Source organism: Arachis duranensis, chromosome 3, assembly GCF_000817695.3.
Source record: "Arachis duranensis cultivar V14167 chromosome 3, aradu.V14167.gnm2.J7QH, whole genome shotgun sequence".
NCBI lineage: Eukaryota > Viridiplantae > Streptophyta > Magnoliopsida > Fabales > Fabaceae > Arachis > Arachis duranensis.
The window spans coordinates 8,026,399-8,045,704 of NC_029774.3; the positions used below are offsets into that span (position 1 = coordinate 8,026,399).

Below are 19,306 nucleotides of genomic sequence, written 5' to 3' on the forward strand. Positions count from 1 at the left end.
TCTTGAAAATAATTTAATTAAATTAAAATCTAACTAAAATAGTCTAATTAAAAAAACTTTATTTAAATAATTATATAATAATGATTAAGATAAATGTATTTTTACATGAATATGAAATATATTAAGTAGTGATATAGTTTAATATGATAAATTATCTAATAATTTTTAACTATCACCTTCTATAAAAATATTTTGATACACGCTATAATGAAAAGAAAAAATAAAAAAAATGATGAATAATTAGATGTCTATCTAATATATTATTTTATTTTATTTTTATTCATTTTTTAAAATAAATTATACACTTATCTTAATTCTTTTTATACAAAATTATTTTTCCTATAGAATTTGCCAAACATTTTTACGTGATAATCACTGAAATAGCATATATAATAAGTTCTAAATTTTAAATTCGGACCCGTCACTTCACTTCGTACACTTTACTAGTAGTTAAGATATAAAAAATCATGATATTATTGTCCATACTCAAAAGACTTTAGTAAGTCCCACTAATGAATAAGTACTGGCGGATTTCCCTGTTATGATTTGATTTTTTATTTTGTCTAATTCTGATCAACCAAATGTCCAAATCCTCTTCCTCATTATATTCTCCTACTTTCAAATTTGAATATATTTGACTACGTTATAAAATAATTATATTGAATTCTTATGTAACGGGGAAAAAAACCCTAAAAACGTGTGTTTATGTATTTTTTTTATACAACCATTGGCGGAACAAGAATATATATATATATAGTAGCAGATACACAAGCTTAAAAGCTGGAGCTGCCCAAATTAAAGTAAGTATAATTTAATATCAAATAATTACAATCTTTTTATGCATTTGATTACTATCCCAATTTTATTATTATTTTTTTCTCTTATTCTCTTCTCATTTTAATAGAATCATGGAATATATATTTTTTTCCCGCGCCAATAATGAACCGAGGGATGTTTATTATATTCAAAAGTTTTGAATGTGATACTAATACATTGATAAAATAAAATGATAGCAATGTATACTAAAAAGTTAGAAATAAAACTTACCACTTGAAGAAGCAATAGTAAATACGTAACTGAAACAATGAATACTACGAATAAATGGAATATAAATAGTGAAATACTAGTACTAAGTAGTACTACTAGTACTATAAATAATTTTTATTAGCAATTAAGCATAGGTGAAGAAACTCGTGCTTGTAAATTTAAAAAAAAAAAAATTGAAATGAGGAAATTTTTGTCAGCGCATGTTTTGAAGGAAGTCACACATAACAAGGTGTGCTCTTAACAATCACATAAAGTGTCAGTGAGTCATTAATAATCAGCGATTAAATGCGAGTATGCCAATAAATATACATCGTCCGTGCCGTCTAAGCTGAACAAATTTTGATTCTCTGTCTCAACTCTTTCTTCTTCAACGGTCGCAATCTCACTCTCTCAATTATTAACGATACTTCTTTTTCACAGGTTTAATCTTAAAAGGATTTCAATGGCTTCTAGTAGGATCATTTCTGTCTTTTTTATTCTCATACATAATTAATTAATTGATTAAATTGTTCTATTTGCTTTGTAATGTTGTTAGTCATGTCTCAAAATTTATGACTATTTAAGAGAATATTTATGGATAAATTCATTAAATTGTTTTATAAAACCGTATTGTTATAGTAGTAATAATATTACAATTCCTACAAAAAAAAATGTTATGATTTATAATTTTTCATAACATGAGCCCATGCATATAGTTAAGTGATTGAAATATTGATGATGCATTGAAGTAATAAACTAAATTTAATTTGATGAAAATGAATGAATTTTAGTTAAATATATATGGGTATCTATTCATCAATGAATTATCAAGAATTTAATTTTGATATATAGATAAAATAAACACTAAATAAGCTTTTAAAATACCATGCACTTAAGTTTGACATTAATTAAAAATAACAATAATTAACTTTTTTAACATATAATCAGTCGACATTTATTATATAATAGTTTTGAATGAAATAACTAGACAAGTCGAAGCTAGGATCCGAATCAAAGAAAACATGATTTGGCTTGTACTTGTCACTGACGTTACAGTGTTACTATGTAGACTTTTTTGTATCATTCTAAATTTGTAAAATGTAAACAATCTGACTAAGTAACCAATAAAAATTTAGTCAATAATAAGTTAATAAATATTTTTAAATTGTACTATATATTAATTAATTATCACTAATTAATAATTATTTAAATTTTGTTTTTTAAAAAAGCAAAATTAATAATTATTTTACCTATACTTTTTCATTTGCAAAGTAGGATTTTAATTTTTAAGTATCAAAATCAAAATGACCGCACACACATTTAAATTTTTGTGTATGCAGATCGTATAGCTAGTGTGACACTTGTGTTGCGCTACTTTGAATTTTAGATAAAGTCAAATAGAATACAACCATAATATAAATAGATTTATGCAACTATACTAATAAGATTGATCCTTTTCTCACTTTGTCTCGGTTTGTATATCTCATTCGCAACAGTGCCACGCTGAGATTCTCTCTTTAATTTGGCCTTGGGCTTCTCTATTTATTTAATTACAATATACTATGTTTTTTTCTTCCAAATTCAAAGAAGCCAATGGAAAATCAAATAATGTTGTAAGCGACGAGAGAGTAAGTAAGGCATGCACCAATAGGGCTTAAATTAATGCACCACGAGGATTGGAACGTATATCGAAGTTGCAACTGTTCAATACTTGTAAATTTTTGGACCCTTCTCTCTATTGTGTTGTCTTTACCACTAGCTGTTTATGCTCATGTACGCTTTTCAATTCTGCATTTATGTGTCTAGCTATTTTCGTATTTTAGACACCAATTTTGAATCTAACATAATTTACTCTAAGATATGATAATTTGATCGTAATAATTTTGTAACACGTGATATTAATCTATTGTACCATTATATTACGTAACATTTAAATGTAACACGTTATCATTTAATTTGAAAAAGAACTATTTTAATTTATGTTATATTTTTTAAGAACTAATATAATTAGAGGATCAACTTAGCAAACGTGTTATCTTTCAGCGATGAATTCAAATATTAACTCATAATTAATTTATATATATGTATGTGTTTTGATAATCTAATGTTAGATTATTTTTAATATATTTACGGTCATAGATTCATGTTTTTTGATAATTTTGTAAGTATTAGATATGAAAATTAGCTATTTTTACTAATTAGACAATATAAAATAATAAATTATATTTAATTAATTTTTTTAAAATAATATGTAATTTATCTTTTATGATTTGTTAATTTTTAATTAAATGTTACCCTAATCTGATAATTAACTAAAAAATTTGTAACTTGAGTTAATTTAATTTAATTAAAATTAATATCTTAATCATAATAAAATCATTTGTAATTAAATTATTATTTAAGATGAGTGATTATCTAATTTTTTAAAATATTAATCACTAAATTTCTTTTTTTTCAAATAATTATTTTCGAAAAAACACTTCTGAGTTTCCGGCACATTATCACTCCTCAATGTAACCGTTCACAGCTCATTACCTCTTTGTGATAATAGTTGAATATTTTGGATATCACTTCATTTATTGTTTTTTTTTTTCTTTCCAATATATTTTTACCAAATTATAAACCTTGTGAACTTTTAAATTTTTAAATGAATCTCACTATTTATGATAAAATTTTAATTTTATTATAGAAAATAGGATAATAATAAAAATTTTATGAGTTTATTTTTGCTAAAATATGTTCAAGTTAATTACTTGATAGGATAAATGATTTTGGGAAGTGCAACGATAATGAAAGAATTGAGAGAAGTAAAAGTCATTACTAAAAGAATTACGATACCTAATTTAAAAAAAAAATTCAGTTTTTTCTTTGTGTTTTGGGAAGAATGATTTGAAAAATAAAACAGAATTTAGTTATTAATATTTTAAAAAATTATATAATTATTTATTTTAAATAATAATTTAATTATGAAATAATTTTATTATGGTTAAGATATTAACTTTAATTAAATTGAAGTAACTCAAATTATAAGTATGATTAGTTATTAGCTTAAGATAATATTTAATTAGAAGTTGACACATCATAAAAAGTAAGTTACATATTATTTTAAAAAGAATTGAGTAAAATTTATCTATATAAAATTGGTTATTTGTGTTGAAACTTTTTACACTATTAATGTATAAATGAAAATTAAAGAATAATTTATATTAATAAAATGAATGTGTCTTAAAATTATACAGATATCTCAAACACAATTCGATTACACATTTGTTTGATTTACATCTCTATTGTAAATCGAATCAACTTAATTTAATTTATATTAAATACATGTAAATCGAATCAAATTATTGTACAAAATTATATAGATGTCTCAAACACAATTCAGTTACACGTTTGTCTGATTTACATTTCTATTGTAAATCAAATCAACTTAATTTGATTTATACTTAATTTTTAAATCAAGTTGATTTGATTTACTACTTGTACAAATTATTTATTTTTCATTAATTTTAAAATATAAATATCAATAAAAATATTCGAATTTGAATTCAATTAAAATATGAGTGAATAAGATTATAAATTCAAATTTTATATTTTAATTCAAATTTTAAAAAATCTACAATTTTACAAACTTATAAATTCAAAACAAAATAATAAATAATTTTTAAAATTTTATTAAAAATTATTCTTTGACTCATTAACATCTAAAGAATCATAACTGAGACTTTTGATATTAAAAAAGTTAATATAAAGTATAGCTCTCCAAAGTGACATATGAATTAAAACTTGAATTTTTTTAGAATTAGAAGTAACGCATAATATCATCAAAACGTTTGTTCTACACTTAATTTTACAAATTAAATAATAATTTAATTGATATAATATTTTAATTATTTATAAACTTATATATAAATCGAGTTAAGTTGATTCGATTTTAATAGAAGTATGTATAATTTTAAGCTTCATTTATTTTATTCATATAAATGATCCAAATATAAATTTATATAATATTTTATAATGTTATCTACTAAACATGAGAATGTGCAATATAATAAGAGGAGTGCTAGGAATCAGCATATTTTGTGATTTGTAACTATCAATTAGTTATTATTAGTATTTTTAATGGTGTGAGATTATATTTAATGGTGTATGATTACTCACTTTCCTTTTAGAAAAATACTATTTGTACACTAAAATCAGCCACTAAAATCAGCTACTAATATATTTGTGTATAAATACATGTGTGGTTTAATTTATTTTCATAGTGTATTTGTATTTTACTATATATTTTATACTAGTAGCTGATTTTGATGGCTAATTTTAGTATATACATAACATAATCCTTCTTTTTAATGATTAAATACTGACCAAATTTTAATAAAAATAATGACCACTAAACTTTCTCATATAATAATATGGATCACCGTAATAAAGCTCATTAATTAGTCTAATGTTGAAAAATTTTAATTTTGAGGCCTCCTACACATACAAGTCTTTTTGACTTACAAATCTTATAAGTTGCTACACATACGAGTCTTTTAATGCGTTATTCAACCTTCTTCTTCTTCTCCTCCTCCTCGTTTTTTTTTTCGATTTTCATGGTTTCTGAAATTAAACTTTAAAATCGTTTTGAAGATAATGAAACTTCAGAAATACATCCAAATGATTACAGAAATACATCAAAAGGATTACAGAAATACACCCAAATAATTACAGAAATTCACCCAAACGATTATAGAAAGGGTAGTTCTCTGGTAGCCAAGGTTACAATGACTAAGAATGGCCAAGATTTAACTGTCCTATAAATAGATGACATATGAAAATGAGTATGCAGGTTTTTAGTGGGATCGATTATTATAAATGCTAATAATTATTGTAGGACAAAAAAGGAAATGTCATGACCAAAATTCTGTGTACATTATATATATTTCTTATGTAAAACAAAAAAGTCCTATTAATCATTTTTGAGTGATTAACACCCAAAACTAAAAATCCATTATAATGATAGGTCAACAAAATTTCTTGAATTATTAATAAATAACGATAATTTGAGAAAAAAAGAATAAAATTATGGACATTTATATAAATTCTTGTTATTAATGTATCTGTAGCATAGATTATATGAGAGAGTAAATTTATAAAGTGTTTAAATTTTATAATAAAATATTATTTTAATAAAAATAACTATTAAACATTATTATTATTATTATTATTATTATTATTATTATTATTATTATTATTATTATTATTATTATTAAAAGAGAAATTATTGGGATTAACAATTTTTAGTATTTTTGGTCATTTTTTGAGCAACATAAATATTAAATTATATTTAACAGATAAATTTTATTAATTCATGTGTATAAATTATAAAAAATTTGAGTAAAAATAATAAACATAGGTGTAAATTAGATGCTTATTGTGTGTAAAAGCTATGTAATATGAGTATCAATTATTACTGATTAAGTACGGGACAAAAATGATAATATTTATTGGCCATGTAACATTACTTTTAATAAAAATCTTTATAATAAGTTCTATTAATAATATTTATCTTTTCACTTTTTGAATTCACTAAAGCTGGTATTTATAAATCTTAAATTCATAATGTCATACCTAAGATAATTTATTTAAATAAATTAGTTGAAAATCAATAATACCATATTATATTAAAAATGAAAGCATCATAATTCTGTCTTCTCAATATTTATATTTTTTTATCCTTAAATAATGGTAATTATTTTATTATAGATAATTATTGATTTTTTTGTAATTTTATTTTTATTCGAATTTAAATGTACTTAAAAAGAAAGTAATGTGATTAAGAATAAAATTTTAAAAAATATATATTTAAAATTAGAGTAACAAGATTAAGTGTAATTTATTTAGATATAATTAAAAAAATAATCGAATAATTATATACTGTAAAAATAGATATTATTGCAAAGTCAAATTAAAACTTATTTTAAAGTTAAAAATAAAATATAATTAAATTAAATATTAGAAAATTTTAGTATATTAAAAGCAAAAAATTATAATATATACTTTATTTTATATATATCATGCACTTTATTTTTTATATTCAGCATCTGCTAATGCAGCCTCTTTTAAAAACATGGACATCTTAATATCATTACTTATTTGATCGTCAGAGTCACTATAATTTAATATTTATGTTGCTCAAAAAATGACTAAAAATACTAAAAATTGTTAATCCCAATAATTTCTCTTTTAATAATAATAATAATGTTTAATAGTTATTTTTATTAAAATAATATTTTGTTATAAAATTTAAACATTTTATAAATTTATTCTCTCATATAATTTATGCTACAAATACATTAATAGCAAGAATTTATATAAATGTTCCATGATTTTGTTCTTTTTTTTTTTCTCAAATTACCGTTATTTATTAATAATTCAAGAAATTTTGTTGATCCATCGTTATAATGGATTTTTAGTTTTGGGTATTATTCACTCAAAAATGATTAATAGGACTTTTTTGTTTTACATAAGAAGCCCATATAATGTACACAGAATTTTGGTCATGACATTTTTTTTGTCCTACAATAATTACTAGCATTTATAATAATCAATCCCATTAAAAATCTGCATACTCCTTTCCATATGTCATCTATTTATAGGACAGTCAAATCTTGGCGATTATTAGTCATTGTAACCTTGGCCACCAGAGAACTACCCTTATAGAAATAAAAAGATTACAGAAATACAGCTAAAGGATTACAAAACTACACCAAAAGGATTTAAGAAATACACTCGAAGTACACCTTATGCATAATTCAGAACTCTTTCTCTTTCTTCTCTTCATTTTCTGCTGCTTCTTCTTATTCAAAAACGATTTCAAAACTTGATGTCAAAAAACAATGAAAATCAGAAAAAAAATAGAAAGAAAAACACGTAAATGAAAAAGAAGAAGAGGAAGACGAGGAAGAAGAACGTGCAGTAAAAAGAAGAAGAAGGAGAAAGAGAAGGCAAGAAACGAAAGAAAGGGAGAAGAAGAAGAGTAAGAGAAAGAAGAACGTGCAGCAAGAAAAAGAAGAAAAATGAGAAAGAGAAGGCAAGAAACGAAAGAAAAGAAGAAGAAGAAGACGAAGAGGAAGAAGAACAGTTCGAAGCGCATTTTGAACGTTAGTGTTAATTGGACTTGTAAGACTTACAAGCCTTAATCGCTTGTATACCAAGAATTTCTCTTTTAATTTTATAATCATCATCACATTTTATTGCATACGGAATAAGAAATTCAGTTGGTTTAAATTTGAACATTAACTATAGATCGAGTTATGCGCGCAGTTAAATAAATATGACCCGTCACCCATATATATCAATTTCCATTCTTATTGTGGTTAAGGGTTTTTTATGAAATTAGAATCTAGCTCCTATTTTGATTTTTGAATGTTCAAACTTACCATATACTACAATTAAGATAGAAGAAGTACTGGTGGGTAGTACAAGTATATATGAAGCATTGCATGAGCACCACGTGGACCAATGAGAGAAAATAAACAATGTGCATAAAATTAGTTAATTAATTAATTAATAATTGATGCAGTACAGTCATATACTCATATCTTTAAATTTTAATGCTGCCATTGCTGTGAAAGCAAAGTTAAGGTGGAAGAAAAAAGGTACTCTATGTCAAATTAAAATAAAATATATGTTCAATTATTATAATTAAAACCCTTTTGAAGAGTTTCATGATTTTACCGTTACAGATTATTATATATACGGTGGTAGTGATTCTTATGAACAAGTTGTAAGATTCCAAATCCATTGAAAAACTTGAATTTTTAGCAAATTTCCTTTTTTTTTAATGGTTCATTGCAGCTTTTCAAAAAATAAAATAACATGAAATTATTATTATTATGAAAAATTGCAATGTGGCCCTGACACTTTTTCGAATGGAAGTATCTGACACAAGTCAATGTTTAATATTTCATTCTACGGAGTAATAATTTATAATTGGAAATTGGTAGATACAAATCTTTGCAAAAGATTAAATGATTAATACAGGAACCTTACCTAGTCACACTCTCACAGCCCCCATCTCCCAAAGTGGATTATATGATAATTAATAAAAGAAAAAGAGTCAAATGTTTCGCTATAAAAGGAGCTTTATCTTCTTTGAAACATATACTTACTTGAATGGTTCTCTAATGTAATGTAATGTTTGGTCATATAAAGTAACTGGTAGTGCAATCTAAATTCTAAATCATGACAAGACAATGTTGCTGTAATGATTTTAGGGAATTTGTATAAGCATTAAGCATAGAAAAATTGAAGACAGAAATATAAGAGAGGAAACGGATTACCACATTTCACATGATAATTGATAACTATTACATTTAACCAACATGATAATTGGCCAGCGACAGACCCTTAAATGGAATTCAGATCCGCAACAGATTAGTTCTTAACCTGTCGGGTTGGGAGATACAGTAAGAAACAAAAAAAACTACTACGTTCTTTTTATTTATTTATTTATTTATTGGTAAGGACATTCTTTTATTTTTTATTCTTTTGGTTTAAACGTCTTGTACAATAACAACTAGGTCCATTTTAATTGGGCTACTTAGGCTCCATATTTATTATATTACTTTCTTCTTCAAAACGGGTTACAAACTCTTGAGTCTTGACCCAACAAAAGAAAGATAAAATAAAATGATATATATATATATATATATGCATCTGGAAGTGGAGGCATAGCTGAATTGCACTTGGTTCGACTTTTGAGATTGGTTATAACTCGGTGGAGAATGAACTCATTGTGTGTGTGAGTGCATGAACAAAAAGATTCTTACACTATCAATCTAATAAGGATGTGGAGGTCGTCACACAAAACAAAACACATTGTTGTGAAAAAAACGGGAAAGATTAATTTAAAGAAAAGTACGAGGAGCCAATAGAATATTTGTACAATGTGTACAATGAATGTTTATAGAGTATTAGAGATATAATCATTAGTGTTACTTTTTTCCATTTGTTGAAACTTTTGGGATGAGTGGTATCATGACATGGTATTAAAACGCTAAATTCAAAAGGTCAAGAGCTCGATTCGATTTAAGCTTTTTAAGTTTTTGGAAAGATGTTTCCACATTATGGGAGATGTTCACTCAATAGCCCATTGTATAAATAGTCCATTCTCCCTAGCGGGATCCTTAATTTAATTATATATTTTTCAAACAAAATTATTCATAAAAATAAATGGCATTGTATTATATGTGGGAAGAACGAAACTGCAAAAGCCAGGAAGGTGGGGAAGCTAATAGAAATCAGCCTCCAATTTGCTGGACGTTATTTGCTTCCGGCGAACTAGATGAGAGGAAGCCTAACTAATTTAAATTGATCGGTTGATTTCACTAGTATTAACTAATTTCTTTTTATATATACATAGGACACAATGAGTTTGGATTGCACTTAACAATTAAGGCAATGAGAACAAAAACCACACAAGTATACAATTTTCCTTTATGTCAAATATTCCACTAAGAATTTCTTTACACTATCCTAGATCAAGGGAATGTAATGAATGCTCCCATGTTATCATTTATGGTTTCAGACACATGATGATGTTCAGTTAATAACCTCCGTGTAAATCTAAGCATGTTATTACAATGAACACAATGAGTTTGAATGAAGATAAAGATTGAACAAACTCTCTCACCTAGACAAGACAAATGTGGACAAGAAAAGAGTTGTCTACAACCCAAGACCCAAAATTTGATACAAAAACTTAGTGTGTTCAAGAAGGCAAAGCATACGATAAAAGATAATGTATCCAAAATTTCTACATCAAAAGCTTTTTACCGTCAAAAGTAATCAAAATCCAAACATGAATCTCATCCAGCCCTAGGGTTACCATCGTCACAGCAGAGTAATAGTCAGTCACCTGTCCACCATTCGCAAAATCGCATAAGGTTGTATCGTGTTGGTGCCACTACTGGATCTTTCCATATCTCGGCATATTCTTTAAGCTTCTCAAATCCCTAGACAAAGAAAACGGTGTCACTTTGGCCAAACCCTATAATAATCATTTGAAGATTAAAACAAAAGAAACAAAAAAAAAAGGTGCAAACAAAAAGAGCACAATTTCAAAACTCACAATGCGGGCAGTGAAGTCGCCAAATGATTCTTTAGACTGGCGCTTTTGCTTTCAATAATAAAACAAAGGCTCCAAAACTTTTTCAAGGTCATGAACCTTCACCTTGTCCATGAAACTTTGTGCTAATGATGTTTGATTCTTGTTTCCTCCAAACCAAATCTGTACCACAAGCAGGGAAAAAAAAGTAAAGGTTAACAATAATGTTAACATGCTTACTTAACATGATAGTGTTTGCAGATTTGATGTTCTTGTGAAAGGACGCTTCCATGCAGCAAGTATATCAGTCAAAATGATATTTTGAATTAAATATTCGATATATCCATTGTTTACATTATTTAATTTTTTTGTTTTTCACGGTATTTTTCAACCCGGCAGGCCAATGAGTTGTTTCATGTACATTATTTAATATTCTCATTGTCTATTTATACTTTTTCTTTTCTTTTTTACTTTGCAGAGTAAGTTCAGTTTGTTTTTTTTTGGTCATGAAGTTCAGTTTTTTGTTGCCCATATTTTTTGTGGACCAAAACGATATTACATATGAGTGTATTTTACAATTCGGGCTTGAGCCCACCATTTGTGATAAAATTTGGGTTACATTTTTTTGGTTAGAAAATTTGGCCCACTTGTTACAATATCTCAACTTTCGAAATGGAGTTTATCCCGTCAAAAAAAAAAGAAAGAGTTTATCCAGACTGAAAACGAAAAATAAATAGACCTTATTCTTTGAGCGGGAAAAAAAATCTAGTAGTTGTAGTTTTCCGTAATTGAACCATAAAATTCTGTGACAGATATTAGATATTAAAATGATTTGTTTGTATAATGTTTACAATTAAAAAAATAAGTGGGTCTATGCTATTAAAAACTCTTAAAAGAGAGATTGTATGATATAAAATGAGACTGGTTGTCAACGAACTATAATCCAAACCGCATATGTGTCCCTCCCACTAAGAAATCTGGAATTTGAGTTTCATCTAATGTAACTTGAGCAAAAAATAAGCGTGGATTATATGGACATATGGTCCAACCTCCAAGCTTCCTTAATCCAAATACTGCTTTTATATGTAAATTTCATAAGGCCGTTTATGGTCTAAAACAGGTTTCAAGGTCCTGGTTTCGTACACTTGATGCAACCTTAAAAGTTAAAACAGTGCAGTTTGTGCCTTTTTGTGTTTGACAAACCAATCCTTCCATTATCTATCTTTTAATTTAGGCTGGGTTTGGTAAAGCTTTTTCAGGAGGTGTTTGTGCTTTTAAAAAGCATAAGCACGTTATTTTGCGTTTGGTAAATTAAAAAGCTCAAGTGCTTATGCTTGCGGCTTTTAAAAGTTAGGGGTGCTTTTGAAAGCACCTAGGAGGGAGCTTTTCAAAACTGGCTTATGCTTACCAAATTTTTTTCATTTTCCCGCACATATTTCCCACTATTATATTGCCATTAAAATCTTCGTATATTTCTAACTTCTCTTCCTAACCTTCATAAAATCTAACACAATCTTCATATATTTTTTATTTTTCAACCTAATCTTCACAAATTTCAACACAAATACATCTCTATCACATATTAAAGTTAAAAAATAGAAGACTTTATTTATTATATTTATGTTTATTATGAATTTTTTATTTTAACATTATTTTATTTTAAAATATTATATAAAATTTTAAAGAATTTGAAAAAAAATTATTTTTTTTGTTATAAACATGTTTATTATAATTTTTTCAACTTTTAAAAGCTGTTTTACCAAACACAATTATGGTGCTTGTACTTATTAAAAGTCATTTTTAATTTGATTTTAGCAAACGTAAGTGCTGCAGCTTTTAAAAAGCTGTCTTTTAAAAGACAGCTTTCATAAGCTACTTTTAAAAAGCAAAAGCTTTACCAAACCAAGCCTTAATGTAAATGATATTCTTATTGCTAGCAACAATGCATCTGATATTTATTCTCTTATTAAAAATTTAAAGGCTGTGTTTCCTCTTAAAAATTTTGGCATGTTTAATTGTTTTTTTCTGGAACTATTAACCAAATCTGGGACGGATTCCTCTAAATGGACCTACTCTTTTTAATGTTAAACTAAGAAGGTTCATCTGAACTTTTTAAATAAGTTTTTAAAAATAAAAAAATTAAAAATATAAGAATTTTTATTAATAATAATTTATTGTTATGTTATTTTATATTTGACTTTTTAGTTATATAGAAATATTTATTTTAAAGTTATAGTATTTAAATAAATAACTCAAAAAATATCATTTTTTATACAAAAAAATAGATATTAAAATAATGATGATAATGAATACCTTTAAATATTAAATATTGATTTTATATAATCTAATACCAGCATTATTAATGTTCTAAATATATTTTCAGCTACTATCTCTTCTTTACATATTTTTATGAATTTAATAATTTTTGTTCATTAAAAATTTAAAAAAATTAAACAAACATTTTGTATACGAAGAGATATATAAAAAAGTAGAAAAATGTTGTAAAATAAGAAAATGACACTATTAAAAAAAATGGTAAAAGACAACACTTTTAACAGATAGAACATTCCATAAAAATAGTAAAACACTAGTACTTTTAGCCGATAAAACCTTACGTACAAATAGTGGTAAACTAATATTTGTAGCAGAAACAAAAAATTTTTTTTACAAAATCAAAAATAAAAGTAGCACAACAATCTCTTTTATTTTGAAATAAAAATTCTTTTTTTTTTCAATGAGAATGATAAACTTTTCATAATTAAAAAAAAAACCTTTTATTACTTCCCAAATAGACTTTAACGCCGGCAAAACCTATTTATTTCTGCTTACCAATTTAACCAAACGAATGAGTTTACCTGTGTCCATGTTTCTTGTGTCTGGTCTTTAATCAATGTTAATTTCTTATTTCTTTGTAGGTGAATAATAAGTTAATAACAATACAGTATGATTTAAGAAATGAATGGTGCAAACATTTAGAATGTGTAAAAAAAAAATAGATAATATAACTGGAGCACATCATAATGATTATCTTCTATTTATCAATAATTCTGGAGGATTAAAAAATGCTACAATTTGTCAACACAGAGAACATCGTAGAAGTGTTTTGGAAGTTGTAGTAGTCAAACATGAGTTGCAATGTTTGACTAACAATAAAAAATTGAAACCTTAAGTAAAATTGAATAGGAATTATGCAAGCTTTGTAAAATGTGTTTGGTTACAAATGTTTAGTAATTCAGTAGTGCCCATGATAATTATAAATTGGTGGTACTTTTATGCTTGTGTCAATGTGTATGTTTCATAAACGAAAATATACTTATAAAAAAGTCACTTGTCTCTTCTATTTTTTTTTTCTCTCAATTTGAGAAAAAAAAAACCCATGATATAACGTCGTCTATGTGAATGAGTAATTTTACACTAATTAATGATAGAATTTATTATTACAAATTTTTCAAGGCACCAATTTAGCTAAAAGACTAGTGAAGCTAAGAAGGCCGCCAGTCTCCTCCCATTGGCCCATCGTTATTGTGAAAAACAATTTTTCTAAAGTGATGGAGAAGACTAACTACTAGCTACTATACGGAAATTTCCCTTCTTTGAATGGATTTTTATTTTATTTAGATGTGTTTGGATGAAAGGAAAATAAGAAGGAAAGAAATGTTATAAAAAGACAATTTTATCCTTATATTATAAAATATATTAAAAAAATAAAAGGATAATATTGGAAGTAGAGAGAGAGATTTAATTTTCTCTCCATTTTCAAGAACAAAAAATACACTTTACCTTTTTTTATATGAGAAAAATACCCTATCACTATCCCTCTTCTATTTTTCATCCTCTCTCTCTCACCATTTCCTTCTCTTATTCTCCCTTCTCACATACGCAATCATGGTAATAATATATAGCAAGAGTGAGAGGGGGTAGAAAGAAGGAGATAGATGGCAAGGGAGAAAATCAAAATTGGAAAGAGAGGAAGAAGAAATGTGCGACAGTGAGAGAAGTCGTTGTTGCTATTGCTGGTTCGCTGGAAAGAGAGGGAAGGGATGCAAACAGAAAGAGGGTTTTTGCCTTTGATTGTGAATGTTTACTGTTGCTTTGCCGATGCTGTCATTGGTGTTGCTACAATGGCTTTGGAAGGTGATTATCACTGATGCTGTCCTAGTCACTCACATTGCTTGCATCAGTGGCCTTGTCTGCCATTGTCAACATCGTTCCTTTTCTGTAATCGACATTATTCCATCTCTCATCTCTCTTTCCTTCTCTTTTTTTGTAATTGAAGGAAGTTACACTATCGTCAACATCGTTGCTCCATTCGACTTCTTTTCATGCATCACTACTTTGTTCCTGCGTTGCCGCCTATGTCTCTGTTGCCTGCGTGTTGTGGCAACCTCTGTTCGCGTGCGTCTTTCAGCATCTTGGCCCACTATTTCTGTTGTGGTTATTTCTTCCTTTCAATACATTCAATAACAACAACACAATAATTTTAGAGAGAGAAAGAGAGAGAGAAATGTGGCGCAGAGGGAGTGAGATGGTGATAGGATAATGTAAAGGTATAATTGTTCGAATGACGATTTTAAAATTAAAAACGAATCTTAGGGACAAATTTAAATTAAAAAAATTAGAGACGAATTCAATTTTCGAGTTAAATATTAGGGATCAAAATCGTAGTTATCCCTAAAAAAATACTAAACAAGTGTGTAATGGATTATTATGTTTCTAAATAATGAACGAAAGGAGCCGTCAATAATTCAATATACATAATTAGGGTTATCGCCTTCGTATTATACATGTTATATTTATTTGTTTATTGCATATCATATTTGTGAATGATTAATTAGTTTATTAGAGGCTGGATTAAGTTATAAGCAATCTTCCCGTCAAAAGAAAAAAAAAACAAACAAGTCTAAACTCTTGAAGTTGACATTAATTATTGAATAATAATGTTTCTATTTAATTTAAGTGTCGGATGTGAACAACATAAAAAATGGATTTTTTTTCTATTTTTTTAACACTTGAGAGAATAAAATGTAATCTTTTATCTTTAATTTTCTAAGTAGAACCAAAAATAAATGAAAAAGTATATGAAACCAAAATGTTACCAGCCAAAAACTAAACAAAACTACATTAATTTATATTAATAATTAATTAATTTTAAATTTTTTAAATTCAAAATTTAAAAAATTTTAAATTGATTAAGTAAACCTAATTAAAATCTATAAAAACTTTTCTCTTTTTTCTCACATTAATCTATCCACCTCCAACAATCACAAATTCAAAAAATATATAAAAGAATATCCATTGAATATGAAAAAAAATATTCTAATACTTAGTAGAAGAAACATCCATATATATTAATTCGTAAAAATTTTAAATTTATCTAAAAATATTTGACTAAATTTTAACTGATATAGTTTTTTGGTTCCTAGCTTTACTCCAGAAGATATTATTGTCAAGATATGGTGATGAGAGACTTGGAAGAGATACGTCTTCTTTAATTTGGAGTGGCATATGATGTGGGGTATTTTCAGTCAATTTTTCTCATTACGTGTTATGACTTTCTCCCTCTGTTTTTCTACCTTGTCTATTCAACAATACTTTTCATTTCTTCCAACAAAAAGACAAAAGGAATGAATGATGGTGTGCGATTTACATTATTATATATGGTGATACTATCACCAAAATTTTATAATTATCTTTATATAAAGATATTTTTTTAATTATTAGATCATAAATTATATAATTTAATTTTGATGTAATATAAAAATATTATTTTTTTAAAGTATAACTAAATAAATAAAATATATTTTTAATACAAAACTTTTTTATAAAAAAATATTTTTAATATTTTCATTTAAATAGATGCCATTATATATTCGTACCACCTTTAATTTGAATTTTACCTTTGTATTTGTATAAGGTATCCTTAATAATATCTCAAGAAGTGAAATGCGAATTTGCTTCATTCTCAACTCAAAAAATATAAAGAGCTGAAGATTATCTATAATTCCAACAATTTAACCAAAAAATCAAACACGAAGTGCTTTCTGAAGCACACAGCTTGTTCCACAATACCATGCCTAGAGCCAAATGTATATATTATTTGTTATATGAAAAGATATAAATAACTAATTTTAGAATTTAGATTTATAATTTAAAATTAAAAATAAAAAGTTATAATTTAGAATTTAAAATTTAAAAAGTAATAAAATTTATTTCTAAAAATTGATTAATATTAGTTGAAAAAAGTAAATTTTTAATATTATTCTAAATTAAAATTATTAAGCATTTATCGTTATTTATTTTCTGTTTTATTGATTAACTGTTAATTAAAAAAAAGAAATTAATTATTTAATAAAAGCGAAATATAGCGCATGCAAAAAGCCAAACCCTTATAACAATCTCTTAATAAGGTGAAGAAGAAATAAATATCTCACCAGAATGATTCCTTTCATTGTTTCATACGTGTAGAGTTCAGGTTCCATATCTTGCAAGTCCAACATGACTTCAATCAAATTCAGTTTCCCATTATTATTATTATCACTTCTGATGCTCCTATTCCTTTGGATCTCATCAAGTAGTTTCTGAAGAAAACTATCCACCCTTTTCATCAAATTCACCATCTTCTTTTTCATGCCTTGAAAATCAATCCATTCCGGTATTGGAATGAAGTCATTCAAGCAACTAGCTTGAAGCGCCGTGAACTCCTTCATCAGAATTTGGAACTCTTTACCTTCCTCATCAATATCCTTGCCATAGTACCTTTTCCCAGATATCATCCTCAGCAGCATGTTGAAAGAGACTTCCACAAATTTTGGCCTCAGTTCTACCTATTATCATTAAGTGACCAAACCAAAAATAAAAATAAAAAAAATAAAAAAATGAATAGAAGAATAATTTTACATAAACTTTATCTTAGTATATGGACTAGTAAAGATAATAAAAATAATAGACAACATAATATATCTAAATTTGTGATACATTAAAATATATTATATATTTAAAATTTACTGATACTATGTATACATGAATTAAAATATTAGCCAACATGATATATATATTTTTTCCAAAGTTAGAAATGAAACTTGAATCGGAGATTTTTAAATAATGAGTATGGAGAGATTATGTCATTTAAATTATAGTTAGTTGGCGAAATACTATAATTGATTAGTAGCTGAAAATTTGAGTATATGAATTGAATCTCTTTGCCAAACTGGATATTATAACGTTCTACCTTTAACTTTTGAGTTTGACCACCTTTGATGCACTCTTGAAAGAGTTCCTTCAGCAACAACTGAATCTCTTCCTCACGAATGCTTTCAAACATGGCAAGACGATTGGTAGAGAAGAGCTCCAAGGTTGTTAGACGGCGGAGGCTGCGCCAGTGGTCGCCGTAGGAAGCAAATCCTATCGTCCTACTACCATAGTTGAGAAGCTTGGCGGCAAGTGTGGTGGGACGGTTTGCAAAAGTGATATCATTCTTTGTGAAACATTCTTCAATGGCGGAAGGTGAAGAGACAACAAGGACTTTTCGTGTGCCGAGTTTGAGGAAGAGCATGTGGCCATATTTCTGTGTGAGGTTGTGAAAGCTTTGGTGTAAGGGTTGTTTTATGAGATGAAGGTGACCTATCATTGGTAGAGAAGGTGGACTTGGTGGTAGGTTTTTGTGTTTGCCATGGATTTGAAGAATGTATTTAGAAACAAGAAAGAAGAAGAGGAGAAATATTGAAGTAGGTATCAGCCAGTTACTTGCTTCTTCCATGTTATTGTGAAAGAAAAAAACTGTGTGGGGGAGAGTGTTTATATATTTGCTCAAGAGGAGTGTTAAAGAATTAGTAGAATTTGTGATGTATAGTTATTAATTAATTATTATCAATACACATGTACTCCTTAGCTAATTTTCGTACTGAAATTTGGGAGGATATGGACAAGCAAAGAAACTGGGTTTGGTAGTCTCGAACGGGGACCCACTTCTGCACTAATATAGGCGGCTAAAAATTTAGTGTCTTGGAAGTATTTTGTCTAGTCATGGAATTGAGAGATTAATATTACCCTTAATATTTAATATATAAAAGAATAAGGTATATTTTTTATTATTAACGTTTATAAATTTTTTTAAAAAATAATTTTATTAGTTAATTTTATTTCTAATAATTTTTTTATTTTATCTATAATATTTTTATCTAAAAT

General features: G+C 26.4%; 2 protein-coding genes across 3 annotated transcripts in view; both read right to left on the reverse strand.

Annotated features, from left to right (window-relative positions):
* The window catches only part of LOC107477332 (phosphatidylinositol N-acetylglucosaminyltransferase subunit C), a 60,787-nt gene that overhangs the window by 8,766 nt on the left and 32,715 nt on the right, over nt 1–19,306 (reverse strand). The gene's annotated exons all lie outside the window — the stretch shown is intronic.
* On the reverse strand, nt 17,482–18,935 carry LOC107477329 (cytochrome P450 81E8). Its single transcript, XM_016097316.3, has 2 exons — nt 18,351–18,935; nt 17,482–17,946 (listed from the first exon to the last, which is right to left on the reverse strand). Exons 1-2 carry the CDS (start codon nt 18,876–18,878, stop codon nt 17,509–17,511), a joined length of 966 nt encoding a protein of 321 aa, XP_015952802.1. The 5' UTR covers nt 18,879–18,935; the 3' UTR covers nt 17,482–17,508.